The following is a 22,364-nucleotide window of genomic DNA, read 5'->3' as shown; positions in this document are numbered from 1 at the left end:
AAATAATCCTTCGATAATAACCAAAGGTTACAAAGAATTCAAAATGGAGCATCATATTATTTCTTCCTTGTGGACTCTCTATGATGTGTGTTTGGACCAACTACCATGTTGCAGCTCAGCAACTTAATTTTTTCTTTTCTTTTTTTTTTTTGTTCTTTTTCTTTGATCTACAGTTTATCATTCAATTGTTTGTTTCAGTTTTGGTTTTCTGTGTTTATTACCATCTGTTGTAAAGCAGTATCAATTGTGCACAGGGGCCATTCCAATAGTATTGACATAATGTGAATTATATTTTGTATAATTCATCTCAAACTGTTGCATATCAAAGGAGACGTGATCTGATGAGAAATCAAAATAAAATAATAACTAAAACTGTACACTGCACTGATCACACTAGCTCCACCATGACATGACGGCAGTAGCATTATGCTGTACAGACTTCTTTTTTCATCAGGAGCTCTGGTAAGAGGTGATGGAAGGAAAGATGGAGCTAAATACAGGTCAACCCTGAAAGAAAGGTTTTAGGCTGCAAAGATCTTGAGACAGAAGTTCACCTTCACATGAATAAAAACCCAAAAAACACAACTAGAATGGTTTAAATCACAGGATATGTTTTAAAATGGCCAAGTTCAGAGCAAAATCTGATATATCGTGCCAAAAGTGACTAATATGACTGCGGTTGAGCTATTCGGCAAAGAAGAATGGGCAAATATATCAGTGCAGCTGTAGTAGCAGTGAAGGGGGATTCTGAAAAGTATTGATTTTTCTCATAACCTCCTTTTCACCTTTAACGATTTCTATACCTAATGCATTTTAAAAACCATATGTCACTTTCCCTTCACTTCACATTTATGCTTTGTGTTGATCTATCACATAAAATACCAGCAAATGTGGTTATATTATGACAAAGTGCAAAACCGTTCAGTTGGTATTAATATCTGTAAATACGTCGCCATCGATGTTCAACTTGAATGCTTATGTAAATTTGTAGTTTAACAGATTGGCTGATGAACATGCTCTCTGTCAGGGGTGAATACGCCGGGAGACGGGTTGCGGGAAGCTCATGCGTCTTCCAGCTTGTGGGTTGTGTGTCCACCTGGGCTGCCAAAATCAGTGCAGTATATAGAAATACACATGTGCTCAGCGCAATCAACCATCTGAGAAAAACAAGTTGTGTAGGACACAAGCACACACACGCCTACACACCTACACACTCAGAAAGAACCATTGTAGAAAGGACAGATTCTCTAGGATGCAAACATTTTCATTAAGTCTCATTATTGTTGCATAGCTGAGAAAAATCTTACCACCGTCATCATTTTTTTATTTATTTTTTTATTTCTAGGGTGTTATTTACATAGAGTTAAATTTTCTATATGATTAACAGCATAAGTGCTAGATTAGGGAATATAACAAGCTTGCTTACAGTGTTTTATTCTCTTTGCCCAGATAATTGATAATGTTCAATAGGCAGAAGTTCATTAACAAAAAGAATAAAAAGCTCAACAGTTCACTTATCTTTTTGTGTCTACTCTGAACTTCCTGGCAAAACATTTAACTTGAGACGAACATTAAATGAATTTGGAAAAGAACCTCTTGTCTAGATCCTCATGGTGGTGGGGGAGCAATCACGGTGGCTGAGTCGTCAAATGAAATTATTTGTGATGCCATGAACAGGTGAAGGTTGCACCCCTGACACTTTTGAGGAGAAATCACAGAACAGAAACTCATGTTAAAGGACATTAGATTGATGAAACCTACTATTTTGGATGACATCATCTTGGACCTGACTGATGGAAATATTCTGGCAAGACCACTTTAATAAATATGAGTTAGAGGTCACCGTCATTGTGAAAAATGTGTTAAAAATATGACAGATTTGGAAACAATGAATGACTTCACAGGAGCGTTTGGATGGTTTCCATCTACCATATTCACCTCTGATCAGAAACTAATTTGTCCTTGTCTTTTTGTCAGTCGAGTTGGTTGTGAAGTGCTTGTATGTCCACATGTTGCTATTTGCTTTAAAATAAAATATTTTCACATTTCCTGAAACGGAAAGGAAAGCAAAGAAAATTAAAGCCTTATTTTAGTTATACAATATAACACAACTACAGCAGATCAAGTGCAGCAGAAAAATGTGCTCCAGCATTAAAATATTTGTTAAATATTGTATGTAATAATCTACCATCATTAGTTTTATTCTAGCCAGATACGCCTGAAGTTACTTTTAGTGAGACATAAAGATGTAAAGGCCTATGCAACAAGCCAATAAATGATGAAATGAGGAGGCTTAATAGATGTAAGATAGGACAGAAGGAAAGCAAAGTCAAGGGAGATGAGGCAAGAAAGCAGGACATCAGGGCGCTGGAGGATTGAAGAAACAGGTCGATGAGCTGGAACCTTCAGCTGTAGGGGAGGCTGTTGGAGCAAAGCTGGCAGAGTGTGGAGGCTGTCCTGGTTAAAGCAGAACAAAAAATGAAATTAGAGTAATAGTGGAGATCACAAACCTGTAGGATGAAAGCCATGTTCTGGGCACATATAAATCTGTTACAAGAAAAAATGAGACCGTCATTGTACTTTTGTTTAATCACATTAGAGCAGTGATTCTCAGACTTTTTGAAGGAGAGGGATTATGTAAAGTCGAGTTTTCTGATCATATTATGATCTTATTCCCTCATCAAAAACTTTCCTGGACTGTTGCTTTGATTCTTTTATGCATGTTTGAGGAACTTGTTTAATTTTAAATCAGGGTTATTGAAGAAATAATGTTTCATAGTTTCATAAAGAGCTGGAACTTCTTAAAGAGACAGAGACTCAATTTCAAGGAGTTAAATTGTGAGGTTAAATTAATTTTTAGTCATGCTTGATATTTACAGCATTCAATTGAAGATGACAGTTACTTGTCTGTGCTGGCACAGTATGCCTGTAAAATACCATATCTGTAAATACTAAGGTTTTCAAGTACTGCCATCTCGACACAACTTTGAAAACATTGAAAAACCCTGAAGTTTTTTTTTATAATAAGAGTGAAAAGCTGTTTTGTCCAGTCAACATGTGCAGATGAATGCACATGTTGACTGGACAAAACTAAGTGAAACTCTGGTTTCACTTAGAACAGGCATGTCAAACTCATTTTTATATCAAGTTTCTGAAAGTCCTCAAATGCCCGGTTGTGACAGAACGTATTGACAAAACTAGCTATGATCAAATTGGTAAAATATGAAAAAATAAATTTAAATGAGATATTACATTGATAGATCAATATTGCAAAGAAAACAGACTTCAACATTATTAGCTTATCATGCTAGTATTATACGCAGACATTAGAATATCCCTGTGGCTTTCAGAACATGGATGAATTGGTTTTGCCCAGATCCATGTTCTGACTTCAGCCTGACTTCATTATTGGATATGCAGCAATGACTCTGATAAGAATCAAAGAATGCTCTAAACCAGTATGAAATAGCTCAATAGCTGATGTGTTTGATAGACCACCCCCCTGTAGCTGCAGTGGACATAAATTGAGGAAAATCACCCACTACTGATTCCCAGGGATACTCGTCTGGCTCATCCAGCTGGAATCTGTGGAGCCGTGCAAGCGTTTTCTGCAGCTGCTCAGGCTGTGAGAGTGATGAGTTCAGAGGGATGAATCACCTGTCACCAGGGGCCAGGATAGTCATGGCTTATTGAAAACAAATTACCTGGAGACTCTGTCCCTGCAGGCAAGGCCTTGTTGAAATAATCCCACCACATTTCTGAAGGCTCTCAGTCAGAGGTTCAAACAGATTTTGAGGGCATCATGATGGGAGCATGCGAGTGCCTCAGCTGACCTGGAAAAAGAGGTGGCAACCATCCGCTGCTGCTTGCCGTACTGGATCTCTGAAGTCCGCATCCGCTAGAGGTGACTGGCATGCAGACCGCAGTGAAGTTTTGCTGTTAAGTAACTGCAGCATTTAGCCTTTTTTAATAGCCCACACCCTGCTTCTCTCCATCTTACAACTGCCAGCCAACTACTGCCAGTTTCCTGACCTGACCCCCACAGTTTGGCTCTTTAAAAATGCCTTTCTTTTTAGCACAGTGAAAGCCACCTCTGTACTTTTTTAGTGTGTTTTTAGGATACTTGCAGCATCCACCATCCAGCTTATTTCACACCATCTACTTCTTGAGCTTCTACTCCTAATTACTCTCATTCTACATGTACTACCAGAGCCATTCTTTGACATTCTGACAGGTGTATTTTTTAAAAACACAAACCTTTTGGTGCGATGGCAAGCACAGATGCAACAAGGAAGCATGTGTGCTTTTCTACAACTGGGAAACTTACAACACAAGAACACAGTGTACATCAACATCTTTGCTTCAAGGTGACTTATCATGGCATCGTACTTTTTCGTAAAAAAAGTGGATTATTTGTTGGAGTTGCATGCTTAGATTAATTTGATTGCATCCAAATCAGCAGCTGGATGTAAGAGCAGCTGAGGTGCTAAGTGCGTGGCAGTAACTGTTTTGAGGCAATGCCAGCTGCTGAGCATGATAAAGCTGTAGCTTTAGCATGAGACCAGCTTGTCTAATCCAGCTTCAGATTCTCTGATGACCAGGCAGTATGGCCCCTCAACATGCTCCCAACACAAAACTAAACCATCTCAATCTCATGACTGAAGTTTTATACATGTGTCAAAGAAGTGGGGGAACTATCCTGTCATGTGTAATGAAGCCCACTTTTCTCTATACGACCTGAAACAGTCTATGCAATCTCTGGAGGATATTTAAGAGCTTGGTGGGGTTTTGTCTTGTGTGAAGGAAATGTTTTGGCAGACCTTAGAAAGCTGCTTCTGAAAAATACAAGCTCATCCAGTCACAGTTATGATCCAAAAGGTGTAAAAGCTAAAACTATAAAAAAAGCTTTCTGGTAGTTTATTCCCCCTAATTTTCTTGTACCATTGTGTTCTTCATAAAACATTTAAAATGCGATTTGAGACCATTTGATTCAACCTAATAATTAATCTTAGCGTCCAAATTTTTTTTACACCAGAATGGTTGCATTCTCTTTTTTGCAATTCCTTGAGCGACAAAAACTGTTACAGTCAAATATTAGATGTGATCAAACATTTACTGAATTGTTTTTTTTGTTTTTTTTTTTTCCTTTACCATAACACTTCCAGATAAGGTACGATCAATCGAGAAACTTCAACTCAAAATTTGTTGCTATCTCTTTGAAGAACATGTCCATTTAATTGGTAGCTGTTTGTTTGATTGATTTACCAATTACAAGTAAGGCCTTCTGTACAGAATGTTTAGATTGTAATAGTTATTTAGTCCTTCCAGAAATTGCAACTTAACAACAGAAATTTTATGTGGTTTCAACTCAGCAATACAGGATGTCAGTAAGGCTAACCTGTAGCCCTCTGAACCAGACCAGATTAGGTTGTAAAAGGTGGACAAAATGTTCCTCCAAAAGGTAGGACAGCTAAATGGCTGAGACAGAGGACAGGCGATTACGCTTAACATGTATCACAAAGCAGGAGGTAAGCCTTTATGACTTCTGACTCCTGAAATTTAAGTAAAAAAAGACAAAAACTGCAAAAAAAAAAGAAAACCCTTACCACAATATCTGTCTATGTTAAAATCAGTAGACATGAAGATCTACACTAAAAAAATTATTGCTATCAAGTTCTCTTTTGGCTTTTTTCAAAAAGTTATAAACAACTGTAGACTCATTCTGATAACTGGAAACTCTTGCTTGCATATTTCATCTCTTTTCTTGCTCTTACCTTCAGCATCCCCCGCAGGCTTTAACAATACTGCCTTCTCTCCTCTCGGCCTTCTTCATCTTGCTCCTCTTCTTCCCTCTGTTTGCCTGTTAAGCTCCATAGCAAATGATCCCGAGTCCGTCCCGGACTGCCTGCTCGCAAGTGTCAGGGTGTTCTTTGATGTAAGCACTTCTTTATGTAGGTATTAAATTTGATTGATGTGGAAGCGTCTGACAGCACACTCTGTTCTCAGATATTTATTTGGAAGTCAATGATGCACACTCTGAAGCTCTTTTGCTTCTAAACAGCCCTCCAGCCACGGAGCAGCTGATGACTCCTGCTTTGTACTGAAGCCAAAATCTCCAGCGTCTGCATTTTTGACTAAACCGTGCTTGCTAATACCTTTATCGCCATATAAGTTTGCCTAAGTCATGGCTAGAATAATATCAAGAAAACAGACTTTAATGCTGCAATTGGAAAGCGATCAGCCTAATCCACAGACTTATTCTTTAGAGCTGAATAGCAGCTGTCAGTGCAATGCACTTGTGCTGCTGCCTTGACTAGAATTTAAAGCTATTTAGTCATTGATTTCACACTGTGCTGACAAGTACTTCTGTAAAAATGTATCTCTTAATTATTTAATAAACATTTTTCAATCAGCTCTCTAGGAAAGGACTGTTAAATGGGATTCTGTGTTCAAATGTCTGACTGTGACCTTGTCTCTCCTCTTGTGGTAAACTGGAGCAGTGGCCAGTGATGATAATAACTCCTCCTTAGGGAAAGCGGATTCTTTGCAGATGGATGTGAGAATTAAAGCAGGGTTTAATTAGCAACAGCAGCGACAGCAGTTTTGGTAAGTGTCGGTGTGGATCTGAGGGCCATCCTTGCAGCCATGTAACACCAGGGATGCAACAAAAAAGTTAGCAGACTGCTTAATGTCTGAATTATGGTTCTCGTTGTGAGAACAGCATTTCATTTGTGGGATCTGCACACTAAGGCCAAAGTTAATTTGCAGCATGCACATATTTGGAGGAAAGGAGCAACACTGGCTCTGAGGAAACTGAGAATTCCTCTAAACGGTGTATTTTCTTAATTATTAGTAATCAGTAAAAGAGAAAAATCCACATGCAGGATTTGTTTTTCTGATTATGTAACTAAAAATGTACAAATCAGTACAACATCCACCCTCTTTAAACAGTTTTTACTAATTCTGATTGCTTTATTTCAAGACACATTCCAGAACATGTGAGGAATTTGCAGCAGTTCTCCAAGTTGCATTTGTCTTCTCTTTAACAGAGCAGAGCAACAGGGACCACGTTCCAAATCCCATTGCTGGCTAAATAAATGATGAGGATGTTTTAGATGAGTCATAGTTGATTTAAAATGCAATGAAATGATTCATCCCTTTAACAGGTTCATTCTAAGATAAACAAGCATCGTCTGATATTAAAATACATTTAATTGTAAAATTATTACACTCTGCAGTCTATCTGAATATGTTTAGCACTAATTTGTTTATTTATTTATTTTTTGCTCAAAATAATAAAGACGGAAAGTTTATTGACCTTTGATGCACACTTTCTCCATTTCATAAATATTAAAGAAGGTTTTTAGTTTCTGTCATGGGATGATATTTTGTTTTAAAAACCCAAAACATTGAAATGTTGTATGATAAGGTTTATTAACCTTATCAACAAAGTTGTACATGCAGGTTAGAGAATTAATTTGTATCAAGTGACTGTTTACAAAAACATTACCTCGAGGAAGAATAAATTTTGCCTTAGGCAATATCTTTTTCCTGATTTTTATAAAGTCAAAACACAACAAGTCATTTTTTGGTCATTTTGCACAATACAAAAGGCTTTGTTCCTTCATAATCTTGATAAATTCTTTGGCGATGCTGAACAAAAACATGGGCAGACTTTCTTCTTCTTTCCCCGTTTTTGCATAACACATCACAAAGGTGTGGTCAAAACTACAAGAGCAACAGAGAGGCTCTTATTGCCTTTAGTCATATTTTAATAGCAGAGCAGTCTGACAATAAGGAGGATGCCAAAACTCTAGTTCACAGAGATTTGTCAAATCTAGGCAGTTTGGTTCACTGTAACTCCTTTCATTTGATATCACTCTTTTATATTTGTAAAGTGTACGCTGGCTTAACTTTCTTTTATTTATAGATGTCACAACTGATATCACAATGTGTTTTCTTGACAGAAAAGATAAGAGATGTCTTAATAAACCAAAATAATCCGAGGTCATTGTTTGTGTGTACGAAACGATTTGTTTCTCTACAATAATATATCTGGGGGAAAAGAAAGAAATGACAACTGATACAAGATTTGAGTCTAGTTTTGCAAATAAAAGGTATTTTAGTCGAATAAGAGTTTCTAAATTTACCCCAAAATGCTCTCCCTGGTTTGAAAAATATTGTAAAGTGAAGTGGGATCATATGTCAAACATTTCATTGAAGAAGCTATGACCTAAAGTTTGCACAGCAGGGCAAACAGATGTATCTCAGTAAATTAGACTACTATTGAAAACTAGCATTTTTGAGTAACTCAATTCATTTGGGGGACTGCTACCTTGTGGCGAGAAGATCTTTTAGAATGGAGTTTGCACGTATTGAACTCTTGCTATCCTATCTGTCATAAAACATAACTTGGGTAAACCGGTCTTGTTAAATAATCTTTGGGTATCAGTGATCAGCTTTCTCACAACCCTGCAAGGATAAGTGAGTATAGAAAATGGATAAATGGATGGAGTTCTATAGGTGAAGGATTATATTAATTAATTACACACAGGCTGAGGTCTTAAAGCCTTTATTTTTGTGAACTATGTTAATTTTCTTCTTAAAGCTAATAAAATTGCCACTTAATGTCTTAGCATATGAGAATAAAACAGTACAGAAATGTGGGTTTAGTGAAAAACAAGTTTAATTCCTGATTGAAAGTAATTTTCAAAAGATCCTTTAAATCTGATAAATCAGCTGAAAGGATATTCCAAGGTATATGTTGTACAGAGTGATTTGTTTCTCTACAGCAGCATATTTTGACTTTTATGCATTCTGAAGTTGGAAACACATTTGCCTTGCTTAATAAAAACAGATGTTTTGATTCAGAGTTGAATTACACTGTGTAAAAAATATTTGTCATTGCACTGATATAATATGGTTTTTGATATTGTCAGTAAATCTCAGTGGAAACAACCAGAACATAAATGCATATTGTTGTGGGCGTAATTAGAACAAGCTGTTTAATAAACATCAGATTTGACTGCAATTGGTTTCTTGATTAAATGTAATCAATAAGGCAGTTAGAATCAAGGTGTTTGACACACTGGCAAGTTCACACTCTGTAAAGATAATCAAATTTAAAGGAGGCACCATGGGGAAATGACACTTGCTTTAATTTTCATGCGAGTGATGTCTCTGCATGTGGGCAGAGGCAATTCTTTGAGACTCCTTAGTTCATCTGAGATGCAGCGCAAGAGTGCTCTGACCTTGGCAGTCTTACCTGTAATTGCATTCACACACACACACACGCAGTTGCACACACCTATACACACAACATTTAGATGCACATACATGCTTGCATCTGACAAAACTATGCACTCTGCCTCTCCATCTTTCTCTCCCGAATACGCTCTCTCTCGAAAACACACAGGCATACACAATCACCCTCCCTCGTCAGTCTGAATTAGGACTAATCAGCAGGTGAATTGTCTGTGGAAGCGCTGATCCGTTTGCAGTGACCTTGTCTAACTGTGGTTAGCAGCGATGGTCACACACTTATGTTGTACTGTATGAATAAATCGACTGTGCAGTCCCATTTAGGTAAACAAATAAAGACAAAAGTTTTGTCTCACTGTACGCTACAAGTTTCCCTCCAAATAAATGATCCGATTACACTTAGCAGCAACTCGCTGACTGCATTTGCATATTAATGGAGAAAGCCCAATTTTCAAGCCTCCAGTTCGTTATTGCTTTGAGCTAACATTGCATCCAACCTACCAGCGTCCATCTGTTTTGTGACAACATGTTGATACAGACATGTTTGCTAATTATTGCATTAATTAGCTGCAATAATGAACTCATTTGCATCACTAAATGGATTAAAGACATCCTGGTAGCAGGAGAACAACAGACAGCAGGCAAGTGTGAAGTGAAGCTATGGATATTGGCAAGAATTCCTGAAAACCTCTGAAGGGTTTAAATGGAACAATCTGGTATGAAATGGTTCTCTTTTCACACCAGATATGTAAACACACTCATATTATTTTTCCAATCTTCTGCAGGACACCACAAAATTGCTCCATGAAATTTCCAGTTGAACTTTTTCAGCACTTTCCTGAGGAGTGTCAGGCAGGTGTTTTCATCCTCTCTGAGATAAAACTTTGTAGAACAATCAAAACTGCTAGTATTGTTGGATGTCCACATGCTTTTCACAAGTAGAAACTAATATTTTTGCTGATTTTCCTGTCAAAGTAGCTCAAGCTCAATCAAATCAGACGTCCATTACCTGCAAAGGTCAGATATCCTTTTGACCCTTAGTTGAATTTAAGTTTGAACTTTGACTGGACCATTCTAACACATCAATATTGTTTAGTCCAAGCCATTCCACTGTAACTCTGGCTGTAGATTTAGAATCATCAGTGCAGTCAGACCTCTCAAGTTATTTTCCTTTTCGCAAATAAAAAAAGAAAATAAGGATCTACATTAAAATGAGCTAAATTTGAGACACACTTTTTCTTTTAAACTTAACAGATTTTTTGCCACATGGGGTAAATTTTCAGAATTTGTATTTTATGAGTTTATTAATTCTTTAGCTGAACATGGTTTCTTCCTGATGTCCACATTGAGAACTAATGAGATCTGAACCAAGAAAATATAAACGCACATGCAGTGTTTATAATCATAAAGTGTATTATGTAGCTAATAATCAAAGTAATTAAAGTAGCTTCAACTGATGGATTCTGCATCAAGATTATATTTGAATTTCTCCATTAAAAAAAAAAGATCTGCATGTACACTTTCATTTTGGAAAGCACTGCAACTTTCTCTACTATGTTATTGATTACCTTCCACAACAGAGTAAAATGATAAAATGCAATAATGCTTTTAAAACATTGGTCAAAATAAACTACTGTAGTGCAGTTTTCTTATTTTCCTTTTGGGATAAGCTTGTATTCAGTACATAAAAGTAGAGATTTAAATGTGTAAAGAGATAAATTGCAGATATGAGTCCCTTTAGGTGTAAACACAATAACAAGCTACTACTGATTCTACTCATGGTGGTTTAAATAAATGTATGCAGTGGTCAAATCGTATTGAGAAGTTTCATACTTTCATGGGGATGAAGTAAAAAAAAAAACACCTGGACTACAAATGTGAGCCTCAACACCAGGCCGTAAGACCCTCTTTGATGTGAGGTTTGGCAATGAATGGCTCAGCTTTCCACATTGATTTATTCAGACCGGGTGTTACTCCCACTATATGACAGGGCTAAAGGATGTTAAGACTTGGACATTTCAGTTTATTACATTTCAAACTTCATTACAGTTTGAAATGTGCAAAGTCTCAGTCCATCTGACTGTTATTATCTATTTCCCATTTAAAAGGAAATCCATGTTAAGGTTCTATAATATATTTCTCACCAGAAATGGCATTTTTTATTTCTTCCATCTTCCATTCTTGTTAGTTACTGAATATACTTGAATTTCACTGGGTTGTTAAAATATCCTTATCCCAATTTTGAAAAACATATATGCTGGTAGTTTTTGTTTTTTTTAACATGGCAAAAACTGGATATGTAAAGAAGAGCAAAAATAACTACCTTTTTTAGACAAAAACTGGAGAACAACTGCAGCACAAACATTACATACTTCTTTAAATATTATTAATCTATGCTATTTGTTGATAAATATATGAATAAAAAGCAAAATTCTTCATTTCTTAACCCCCACACCAAAGACAAACCACAAAGTCGTTCTGTGTGTTCTTCAAACGCTGAATAATAATGCCATCTCATTTGTTATTCATCATGCAATCTCTTATGTGCTTTCTTAGAGTGAGAACCTTCCCCAAGGACTCAGCCTTGTTGGGCAGGGACACTGTCCGAGCCCTCATGTATTATGCCCTGAAGGTCTGGAGTGATATCGCACCTCTGAACTTCCATGAGGTGGCCGGCAGCGACGCAGACATTCAGATCGACTTCACTAAAGCAGACCACAATGATGGATACCCCTTCGATGGGCCTGGGGGAACAGTGGCACACGCTTTCTTTCCTGGGGAGAGGTTCACAGCGGGTGATACACACTTTGATGACGACGAGGCCTGGACCTTTAGATCACCAGGTGAGGAATAAATACTCTGTGTCAGTTTTAAGCACATGTGTTGGACATAAATGTGTTAGGTTATATGCTGAGGGAAAAATGTGAGTCTAGAAAAAAAGGACATACAGTGGAAATCTGGTTGATATTTGCATGAGTCTATAAAACAAAAACCATAAAAACATTCAGTGTCCAGAAAGTACTAAAGAAAAGTGCAGCTTTTATGTTTGAAATCAAAACTCTGACTGCACCTGCAAGGCAAGCTGTGCTTTTGTCTTGTCTGGTCATGATCCAGATTTTATAATTAGCATTTCATTTGTTCGAAGAAACAGTAAAACATTCGATGGCCTGTGTGTGGCAACTAAAGCGGCGCTGATTGTTATCACAAGCTTATTAGGAGACATAAAAGGTATCCTTTTATTTTCCACAGCTGCCAGGAACAAACAACTCACACGTACGCGCCCGCTGCTAGCCATTAAATCTGTTTTTAGCAATCAGCATAAGTAATTGAATTTCACTGTCAGCTTTCATCGATTCCAATTTGTTTTGCCATGGGGTTCTGTTACATTTTGGTCTTTTACCCTAAAGTTGTGTGGAAGACAGAATGCAACTTTGATGGAATTGTACATTTTACATGGGTGATATTTTTTCTTGTATTATGTCAGGTGCAATTTATGTGTGCTAGAATTTAAAGAAGCATGGTGAACAGTAAGGTCATCTAACAACTTTGCCATTGTGTGGTCTTCAAAAGAAGGACACAATATAACAGAGAAGGTTTCCCTCACATTTTCATGCTTTTTCGTTCTCAATCCTTTAATTTTGTCGTTTAAGTGAAGATAAGTAGTTCACACAATTCTGTGGCACTCATATTTGAACTTAGTATTCCATTATCTGCTGTCTCAGTTCATATCCAATTTTTGTCCTCAGCCTGCATCAAGGCAAATACTCAAGTAAACTGCAAGACGGCACTTTCTAAATAATCATTACCATACCTGCGACAAAGAAGTAATTCTTCATCCTCCTTCAGAAAATGGGCCTCCAAAGTGGTTAAGTGCTTTGAAAGGCTTATCTTGAAATGTAAAGTAATTCTTGTACTTATTTTAGAGCCACATTGTACTAACATTTTCTCGACAAACGCTGCTCATTGATTTAAGTTTATATCATCATTTCAATGAGGAAACTAACCTGAAAACTTCCTTCTGCACCCGACAACTGATCACTGAGAGATTTTGACGACGGCATGGATAGATTTCCTCAGCTTGGAGCTCTCCAAGTCCGTGCATTTGATCTAAAGTCAGTGCATGATGCCTGTAGTCATTCAACTTACATATTTGAAAATCTGGTGGAGAAGCAAATTACAAGAGAGCTGAAACTACTACTACTACTACTACTACTGAAACAGCACCTGCTGATTAATTTTGTTAATAAACTGAATATAAGACCAACACATTTACAATGGTGCTGTATGGTAAACATAAGGTTTTTCTGTATAATAATGGCATATGCATCACCACTCAGGGTGACCCTCTACGTGTTTCTATAGTTCCTGTGAACCCATTAAAGGAAAAAAAGATATAAACCTAAAAGAAACACAAAGGCATGAAAGTGGATGCCTTGCTTTTGAAGTGAATGTTTAGTAATAAAGGGAGACATGCTTGTTGTGTCTGACAGCTCAAAGTGTCAGGCTAAAAATACATTTAATAAGATCCTTTGAAACATTACACATCATGCAAGCCACACTGTTTAGCAAAGGGCTGCTGACCAAAAAACAACTTCAGTGAAGGAACTGGATATATCTGCTAAATAACTGCACTGAACTCCATTCTTTGGCAAAGTAGCATTTTTGATTTTTTTTTTTTAAATAAATACAGTAAAACTTGTTATAATTTCAATTCATTACTAAATTTCTTAGAAAATAATAGGAGGAACATGAAACAAATTATGAGAATTGTGTAAATACTATGATACTATGATGAAATCGACCCAGTTCTTACATTGAAGCATTGAAGTATGTTTATCTAACAATAAAACTTAATTTAATATTTACGTTTTCACTCTTATCCATGGGTTTTAAATTTATGTAACAAATTTTAGTACTTTATGCAAAAATTATTATTCTAACTAAAAAAAAATTGCAAAGTTTCACCAAAGATTTGCATATTCAGCCACATATTCATGAATTACATCCTTACATGGTTTGTGGTTCTTGGCAGAGCATTGGCAAGACTATCGGATAACCTCTGCAGAGTTTCTCTCTTGTTTACCTCCAGTGCATAATTCTTCCATCTCCCCCTCAGATAAGTGCCACGGATGCACTGGTTTATCTACATGATTCATCAGTCCAAGCCACCCTCTTCCATCAGGCCATGGTCTCACTCTGATGCTTGCATTCCCATTACAAGCGTGAAAGCATACTAACATCCAGACAAGCAATAACTACTGTGTGCTATGGACGAAAGTCGCTGCATGTCGTCCCACGTGTCTCTGCAATAAATAGTGTTGGTTTTCAGCCACACATCTCTCTTGAAATTGAACCACACAAGTCAGGTTTAGATCATTAAGTTCCTGTGTCCGTGACCTTAGCCGCAATAACAAACTATCATTGCATCCGTTACACATTTAGTTTATTGACCAACGGCGCATGTAAAATCCAGTGTAGGAAGTCATATAAATAGTTAAGAGATCTACAAAGTAGTGTGTAATTCTGACAAAGGGTTGTTTTTTTTCACTTAAACTGTAGCGCTGTGTGGGGTTATGGTTCCACAAGTTTTCCATCTGTAGACACAGAAATGTGCCTGGGTCTATTTGTAAGATTTGTTTTGTTTATTTATTTTCGCAGGAAGGGTTACCAGCAGTCTTTCGTTGGTAGCATTGAACAGGAATAAATATCAAATACCGTGGTTGTTAAATGACTAAATACTGGAGAATCAATCAAACAAACAAGAAATAAATAATCAGAGCAACAAGCAGCATTGGAGGCCCTTGCAGCTCAGTGCCGCTCCGGCCTCATGGCGACTGCCGGAGCTCCAGAAACATCACCCATTTGCCATTGTCAACTATCTCACGTAGTTAGATAAACAATGCACACCAATGTGTTGAGCACTGATGATGCACAAAAAATCCAGTGCAGATCGGTTGATGTGTCGCCTCTTGGAAGAATCTGGGGGGTGCAGTGGAGTGTAGTGGAGCCCAATAGCATTAAAGGTCAATTATAATTATAAGTGAAAGTTATTCCACCTTGTGGGTGAAATTTGGTGTGTGCTTGGACATAATAAGGCCTCCAAAAAGCTTTATACTTTGCCAGAAAAATTATAACAATAAAAAAATTTTTAAAAATCCCCTGATTACAAGAGGCCTTCACAGCGCTTCACTGCTCTGGCTTAGTAAAAATGTGTTCAAAATACAGGCAGACAGCCTAGGTGACTCATTAGCTCATCATTTGTTTACCATAATATAAGATGTTTCTTCATTTTTTTATATTATCTATGTTTAAGCATTTGTTGACTTAGATTAAAATCTAAAAGTTGTTCTCAGCATTTCTACCACAGTCTGGTGCATGTATAACCTCCAACCTCACACATTTTTTGTTCTCTTAAAAGTCAGATCTAAAATCCAGAGCGAAAGTAAATATGCTAGTGATTCACTTGAGTGCTATTGAGCATGTTTTACTTGCACATTAGTACTTGCCTGCAGTTTGAAAGAAGCATTTGTACTTACAGGGTTTTATGACCGTGAACAGAAAAGAGGAGAGGGAATCACATGTGTATTTTTGACCTCTGTCTGTTCATCTTTCTGAATCGTACAATTATCTCGAGCCGTATAGAAAACTGGGACAGAGAAAATATTTTCTGCCTCTGATCTGAAATTTCTCACCAGCAGTGACAAGAGAGCATGCTGTGCTGTCCAAGAGAATAAAACATGTCATTTGGCCTTGTTTGATTTTCAAGGCAACTTTCCACGCTGTGACAGAAGGTGGAACATTGCTTTGTTAAAGCATATATGAAATTTTCATTCAGATGCTGTATAAGATATGGATGAATGAAATATGTCCCTGTACTCCAAAATTAATTCAGATTGCAACCTGCAAATCCTGTTTTCCTCTGTCATAGAGTTCAGTACGATACAATTAATCAATTTATTTACCAATCTGGCGACTCTAACAGGCAGTGGGTTGATCTTTATTTTATTTTGCGGTTTCAGATAAAGGGTGCATAAATGTGTGCTGCTTTATTGAAAAACATTAAAAACTATGTTTCCCCACCATTAGTTTATGTTGCAACTTTTACACCAAATCCCAACCAAATGAGTCAAAACTGTTTATGTCGTAAATAACAGGTTTATAACATTTTTGTATTTGTTTTGGGTAGCATTAAGTGTAAATGTGATAGAGGGATAAATGTGTACTCATTTCACACTCTCAGGAGGCCCTGAGCATCCATGGCATTCCAGTAAAGCCATTTGTCTGTTTAGCATATTTTAAGCAATCAACTTTAGTAGTAACTATTGTCAGAGTTGATTGAAATAATGAGAAGAAGATGGAGACAAAAGTAATGGATATTCCACACTTTACATACAAAAACTTGGAGCAAAATGGAAAACTAGATAGTCAGGCAAGCATAAAGGTGCATCAGTTTTGACCTTCCTTAATGCAAGAGGAAAGTAACCGGCATGGAATGCTTATGAGAGAAACTGAGATATTTTAGTTATTAATTGCTACAAGGTAAGGCTTTATTACTAAGATGAGACTGTATTTCTTCTATGTACCAGCCATTTCTCCTGGTAATCATGGAAACGATAGCTGCTTTTAACCTACAGCCAAATCTCAGAGAGAAGTTATCCAAGAATGCAAATTTAGTAGCTTCAAATTGGCATTTATGCTTAGTGGCAATGCCTGACTCGGTGCAATGGGGTACAATGTGTTATTGGCTGATTTCTGCAAATATGTATCAGGAAATTGCAAAACGGTTTCCCAAAATGTAATTGATGCAATTTTGAACAACTCTCATGCATATATTTGTCAACTACATATTCCACTCAGTCCACAGCTTGATGACAGTTGTGCAATTTTTAAGGTGCGCCATAATTTACAAGTGAGAATTTCAGAGTCTGACTTCTAGTTTGGCTTCACATTTCAGAAGTCTGCCGGAGTTCATCAAACTTTGATTAATATTTCAAACTGTTCATTTCTCTAGACACTTTTTTTTTTTTTAAGTTTGAATGATTCAAGTCTCTTTCAGCAAAGAAATGTCAATATTGGAATTTGAGTTTGACTGAAGATGGGAAGACAATGTAGCACATATGAGTTGTGCCATGTTTACTTTATAGATTGAATTTGCAGCAATAAACAAAACAGTTTTCCTTCGAAATGAATCCCTTTTGAGTTAAAACAGTGCTTTTAAAATGACTGAAAATTATTTATGTACTTCTTAATAATGAATAGAAAAAAAACTTAAACCTTACTATATAATCTGTAGCAGAGCCACTGCATTGTATATCTCTAGTGATATATAATCACTGGAGATTGTTCAATCATATCTAGTGATTGATTAATTCAAAATTGTTTAATCAATCATTAATTATTAATGATTGATTATCAGAATATATCATTGTTTTTTTCAATTTCAGCTTTCTCAGGACCAACTATTGATTTTTTTCAGATGTTCATGTTTATATGAAGTGAAATGTATTTTTTACCGACAGCACACTGGAAAAAATTATGTTTCTTTTCATTCATTTTGTTACTAATGATAAAACATGATGCTGTTTTGCTTGTATGCTTACTTTATGTCAAAATTAAACTATGGAATCTATAATTTACATTTTTTATATAGGTTTTTTGTCAGCAAAGTTGTTTTGATATCTTTTTTCCTCCTCTTAGTTTCATATCAACTCCAGTCATCTCCTTTAGCAACTCTTTCCTGCTCAGTGTCTTGGGGGGCCAGCAGGCAATGAATGAAGCAGTTATTGGTTCATCACCAAGCCAATGCATATAAAAAATGGATGTTCATGTTTTTGAAATGGACCTCTTTTCTATGATGCAACAGTGCTAAGAACTGTGGTAATATTCAGTGCTGCTGTTCAGTCTGCTTAAGTCTTGTTCATCCTCTACAATTAAAATGACATATTTTCTTCTCAGTAACTCCTCTTTTCTTGCCTTTTGCTTTCAACGGAGCATGGCTCTAAAATGCTCCTAAAGTAAAGCCAAAGAGAGTTTAACAGAATGTAGATTTGTTCATAACCACCAAGGAGCTCTAAGCTAGCTTGCCTTGACACACATGCGATCACATGTTTGCAAATTTTTATCCCACCATCCGCGGTTTTGTCTTGCTTTGCAGAAGCAGACAAACAGTTTTTGGAAGCTTTTCATTTTTTTGGCCTAACATCCATGGAAATGTGCTCTAATGGCCTGCAGCCTCTTTGGGTATCTTTCCACACATAGATTTTGATTGGCAGCCCAGGGGCTCAGGCAGTATTACCACAGTTATCTCACTGCAGCACATCCCAAACAGCACTCATAGCCACCAGAGCTGTCTGTCACGTCGGTTAGTTTGCAACCCACAGACATCTGAACACTGGGATAAAAATTCAAACCTACCCTGAACCATTTCCACTAAAGAAAATATTAAGAGACATTGTGATATTTATCGAACCTGAGATAAGTCAAAGTTGGCTCCTCAGGGAAAGGTTCTTAAAATCTACAAAGTGAGATGTTTGGGATTTTATTCTTGCCTTATTTGAAGGGGATTCTACTATTACAAATGCAATGAAAATCCTCTGTGTGTGTCACAAACAAAATGATTTCAATAATTTGATTAAAAAAAATCTGTGCTTTATAGGATCTTTTTAGTGTGAAACTATTCACTTCAACTTCATTCAGTCTAACTTTTTTACATTTTGATCAAGAGATAACCAAAAGAAGTCCAGACTCATTCAAGCAGATGAAAACTTGAGTGTTGTTCAGTGCAAGCAGTTAACCTGGCTGGGATATTCTAATAGTCCTCAGAAATCCTAACTTCATTTCGAAGTATCTGACATGTTTCTAGGCTAACGCCTGTTTCCAGGTTTGTAACCCTAAGAGAAGTCATTTTTAGTCAATTTCTCTATGACTTAAAATGGACAAATAAACTCAACACACATCTACCATACGAACCACAGCTACATGTTTTCTTACATTTGCCATATTAAGAAGGGTTTGGACAAATGTGCCTGTTATATAAGAAATCAGATTTTATCGATTATAAATTACAAGGTGAGTCACATTCTGCTCAATTTGAAATTATTGCATGAATGATGAAAAATAAACAGATATTTTCGATATAAATTGTGGTGACAATTTGTCTAACTAAATTCATTTAGTTTTCTTACTGTGAGATTATGCTTCTCCAAGTCAGAAAGTAGTTAATTGTATGTATCTGTCCAGGGGTGCCAATACTTTTAAAAGGCACTACATCTATCAAATGATAATAATAATTCTCATTGCCTCCATGTGTTTCTTTCAGACTCCCATGGGATGGATCTGTTTGCAGTCGCAGTTCATGAGTTTGGTCATGCCATTGGCCTGGTCCATACCTCAGCTATGGAATCCATCATGAGGCCATACTACCAGGGTCCTGTGGGAGACCCGCTGAAATACGACCTACCCTATGAGGATAAAGTCCGTGTCTGGCAGCTCTATGGTAAAAAGACACCTCCTTGTGTGTGGGTGTGTGTGAAAGGACACTATTGACTCCACTGGGTGAGGTTATTGATTAATGAGAACATGGATGGAGTTAATTGAAACTCTTTATGGTATATGACCTTATCATACCATTTCCTGCTATGGGGAGGACTGCAGTAGAGAGAATAATGATCATGAAGGGCTGCATGAAAGGTGGGAAAGCCTGTTAAAGGACAGGGCTGTAAGAATGGATGATTTCTTTTAAATTAGGGAAATTAAAGATAAACACAAGCATAAAGACAAGAATGACAAACATTGTTGCGTCAAATTGATTGCAAAAGATAAAAAAAAAAAAAAAGACATCTGTCCTATTGTTGCAATTTTATGTATAGGCAATGAATTGACCAGACATTTCTTTATGTTTTAACAGCTGTCTTGTCTCTCTCTCTGGAATAATCATCTGAAATCTGCAGGTGTCAGAGACTCTGTGTCTCACACGAATCAGCCAGGCAGCCCGTCTCAAACCCCTGAGCCTCCCGTCCTCCTCGACCTTCCTGAAAACAGATCCACGCTTCTGTAAGTGAGAGAAAAACCTAAGAAACATTATATGATCTATGGTAATGTCTTCAGATTTCATATGTTCCTATTATTCTCAAGTCAAACAAATTGATGAATCAGTAATGGAGATCGTTTTACAAGCAGTTCAGTTTAGATAATAATATAAATGGTGCAGACAGTATGATTATGTAAACCCAAACAGTCCAGTTAAAATATATGCTCATACTGAAATTTATTTTATTGTGATTGCATGTGATGAACATCAGCAAAGAAGATTGTGAAAAGAACAAAATTACAATGAAAAGTGTGGTGGGTAGCGTGGTGGCACAGTTGGTATAGAAATTAGAAGCTTTTCACTTTCTCTTTACTCTCTTCTGTTGGGGTATGAGAGAAACAAATAAAAATTATATGTATTTATTTTTTATATATTTTTGTTTGTAAAATTAGTCGAGTCCTTCGTATTAACATCTATATCCACTACTTTGTGTTGGTGTCTCATACAGTTCCAATGAGACACACTGAAGTTTTTGGTTATCAAAAAGGTGAAAAGATATTGCAAAATGCATTGTATGACACTGTATTAAATGACAAATTAAGTGATATCCAAGGACTTTAAAAATTGACTGAATCATGTCATTAAATTGTCAGATTCAGAGATTATTCATCTCTTGAGCTAAAGGAAAGGTTAGCATGCTCAAGGCAATGTGCTTCCATATACAGTTCATGGAGTATCACTGCTAATTTCACTTTTTAAATTTTGTGACCGTTTGGGCATTTCCTCATCATTTAACTTCTGGGCCAAATAATGAGTTAAGTCTTGAGAAGAGTAAAAATGCTCAGAAATGGCCAATGAAGCATAAAATGATTGGTGAATATGTATTAAAGGAGATTAAAAGAAGAGGACCGATTCCATTACAGTCCTTTTTTGAATGTAGTTTATTAGAAAATTTGATTTGAGCTTGAAAATGGGGCACATTAGAGTCATAAGCATTCATCATACATCATGGTACTGGATGTGTTGTCTGATCAGAAGGACAGTAGACAGAAGGGATATGAAGCATTTAAAAGTCTAACACTTAATACTCAGAGTATTTTTTTATTGCGCCATACTTCTTACTTTTATTACTTGAGTAATATTACTGTGAAGGATTGGCACTCTTTCTTGAGCACAATTTCTAGCTATCTTCTCTAGTATAGCACCAGACATAGATACGCAGGAGTGAGACTTATTATCTCAATCTATCTGTCTGCTGTACCATTCGAAGGTCAATTAAATATATAGGAAATAATATATAGTCTCAGCTGAAGTACACTTGGCGTCGAATATGCCAACTGCAGCTACTGTAAGCACTGGCTTCAAAAGTTTAATGGGGTGAATAATTTGAAATTGGAATTGTGTTTCTTCTGCCTTAATGTTATTTTAGTGTGTATTTTTTCTTTAAAGAGATGCTTCAGACTGTTATTCAGTCCTTCAGTAGGCATTTTAAATGATTTTTTTTTTTTCTCACTCTCTTGAGTCAGTTTCCGGATCACAACTTTTCACGGTTTAGACATTGAGATGACATCAAAGCATATGGCTGTCACCTGACAAAAGGTGTGCGATTATTTTAGCGAGGCACTGAACAGTACCTCAGCACATTTGTCACTAGATTCATTGTCGTTCGGTTGTAGCTGTTGCCTGTTTTAAAAAGCAGAACGTGTCTCATGTTTTATCTTGGTGGAGGCCGTTTCCATACTAATATAATGCAAAGCCTTGTGTTTATGCATCACCGTAAGACGACTATATGCTGCATGCAGACTTCCAATTTGGTAGCAGAGTGTTTGACCATATAAATTAAGCTGCATACTTAACCACCTTTAGAAGCAGAAAGCTCACAAAGACGTGCGTGATCGGGGAAAAAAATCCTTCTGAAATAATTCTCATGCAAATACTATTAAATGCATGCAGGTTAACATGGTTTATATTCCTGTCACTGAATATTAGCAGTGCCCTCCTTCACGTAACCTTGTTTATTGTTGTTGACATGAAGCACATTTATAATTTGAGTAAACAATACATTAACCTTCAA

General features: G+C 36.7%; 1 protein-coding gene across 1 annotated transcript in view; it reads left to right on the top strand.

Moving 5' to 3' along the window:
* Nucleotides 1-22,364, top strand: part of mmp17a (matrix metallopeptidase 17a) — a 97,025-nt gene that overhangs the window by 52,310 nt on the left and 22,351 nt on the right. The window contains exons 5-7 of the mRNA XM_055040609.1: nucleotides 11,818-12,104; nucleotides 19,580-19,756; nucleotides 20,211-20,313. Of these exons, the coding sequence (XP_054896584.1) occupies nucleotides 11,818-12,104; nucleotides 19,580-19,756; nucleotides 20,211-20,313 (567 nt within the window). The remainder of the gene's footprint in view (nucleotides 1-11,817; nucleotides 12,105-19,579; nucleotides 19,757-20,210; nucleotides 20,314-22,364) is intronic.

Source organism: Poeciliopsis prolifica, unplaced genomic scaffold (genome assembly GCF_027474105.1).
Source record: "Poeciliopsis prolifica strain line A6 unplaced genomic scaffold, Auburn_PproV2 SCAFFOLD015, whole genome shotgun sequence".
Classification (NCBI taxonomy): Eukaryota; Metazoa; Chordata; class Actinopteri; order Cyprinodontiformes; family Poeciliidae; genus Poeciliopsis; species Poeciliopsis prolifica.
The sequence above is the reverse complement of the archived record's forward strand: the minus strand, read 5'-3'. Positions and strand labels throughout refer to the sequence as shown.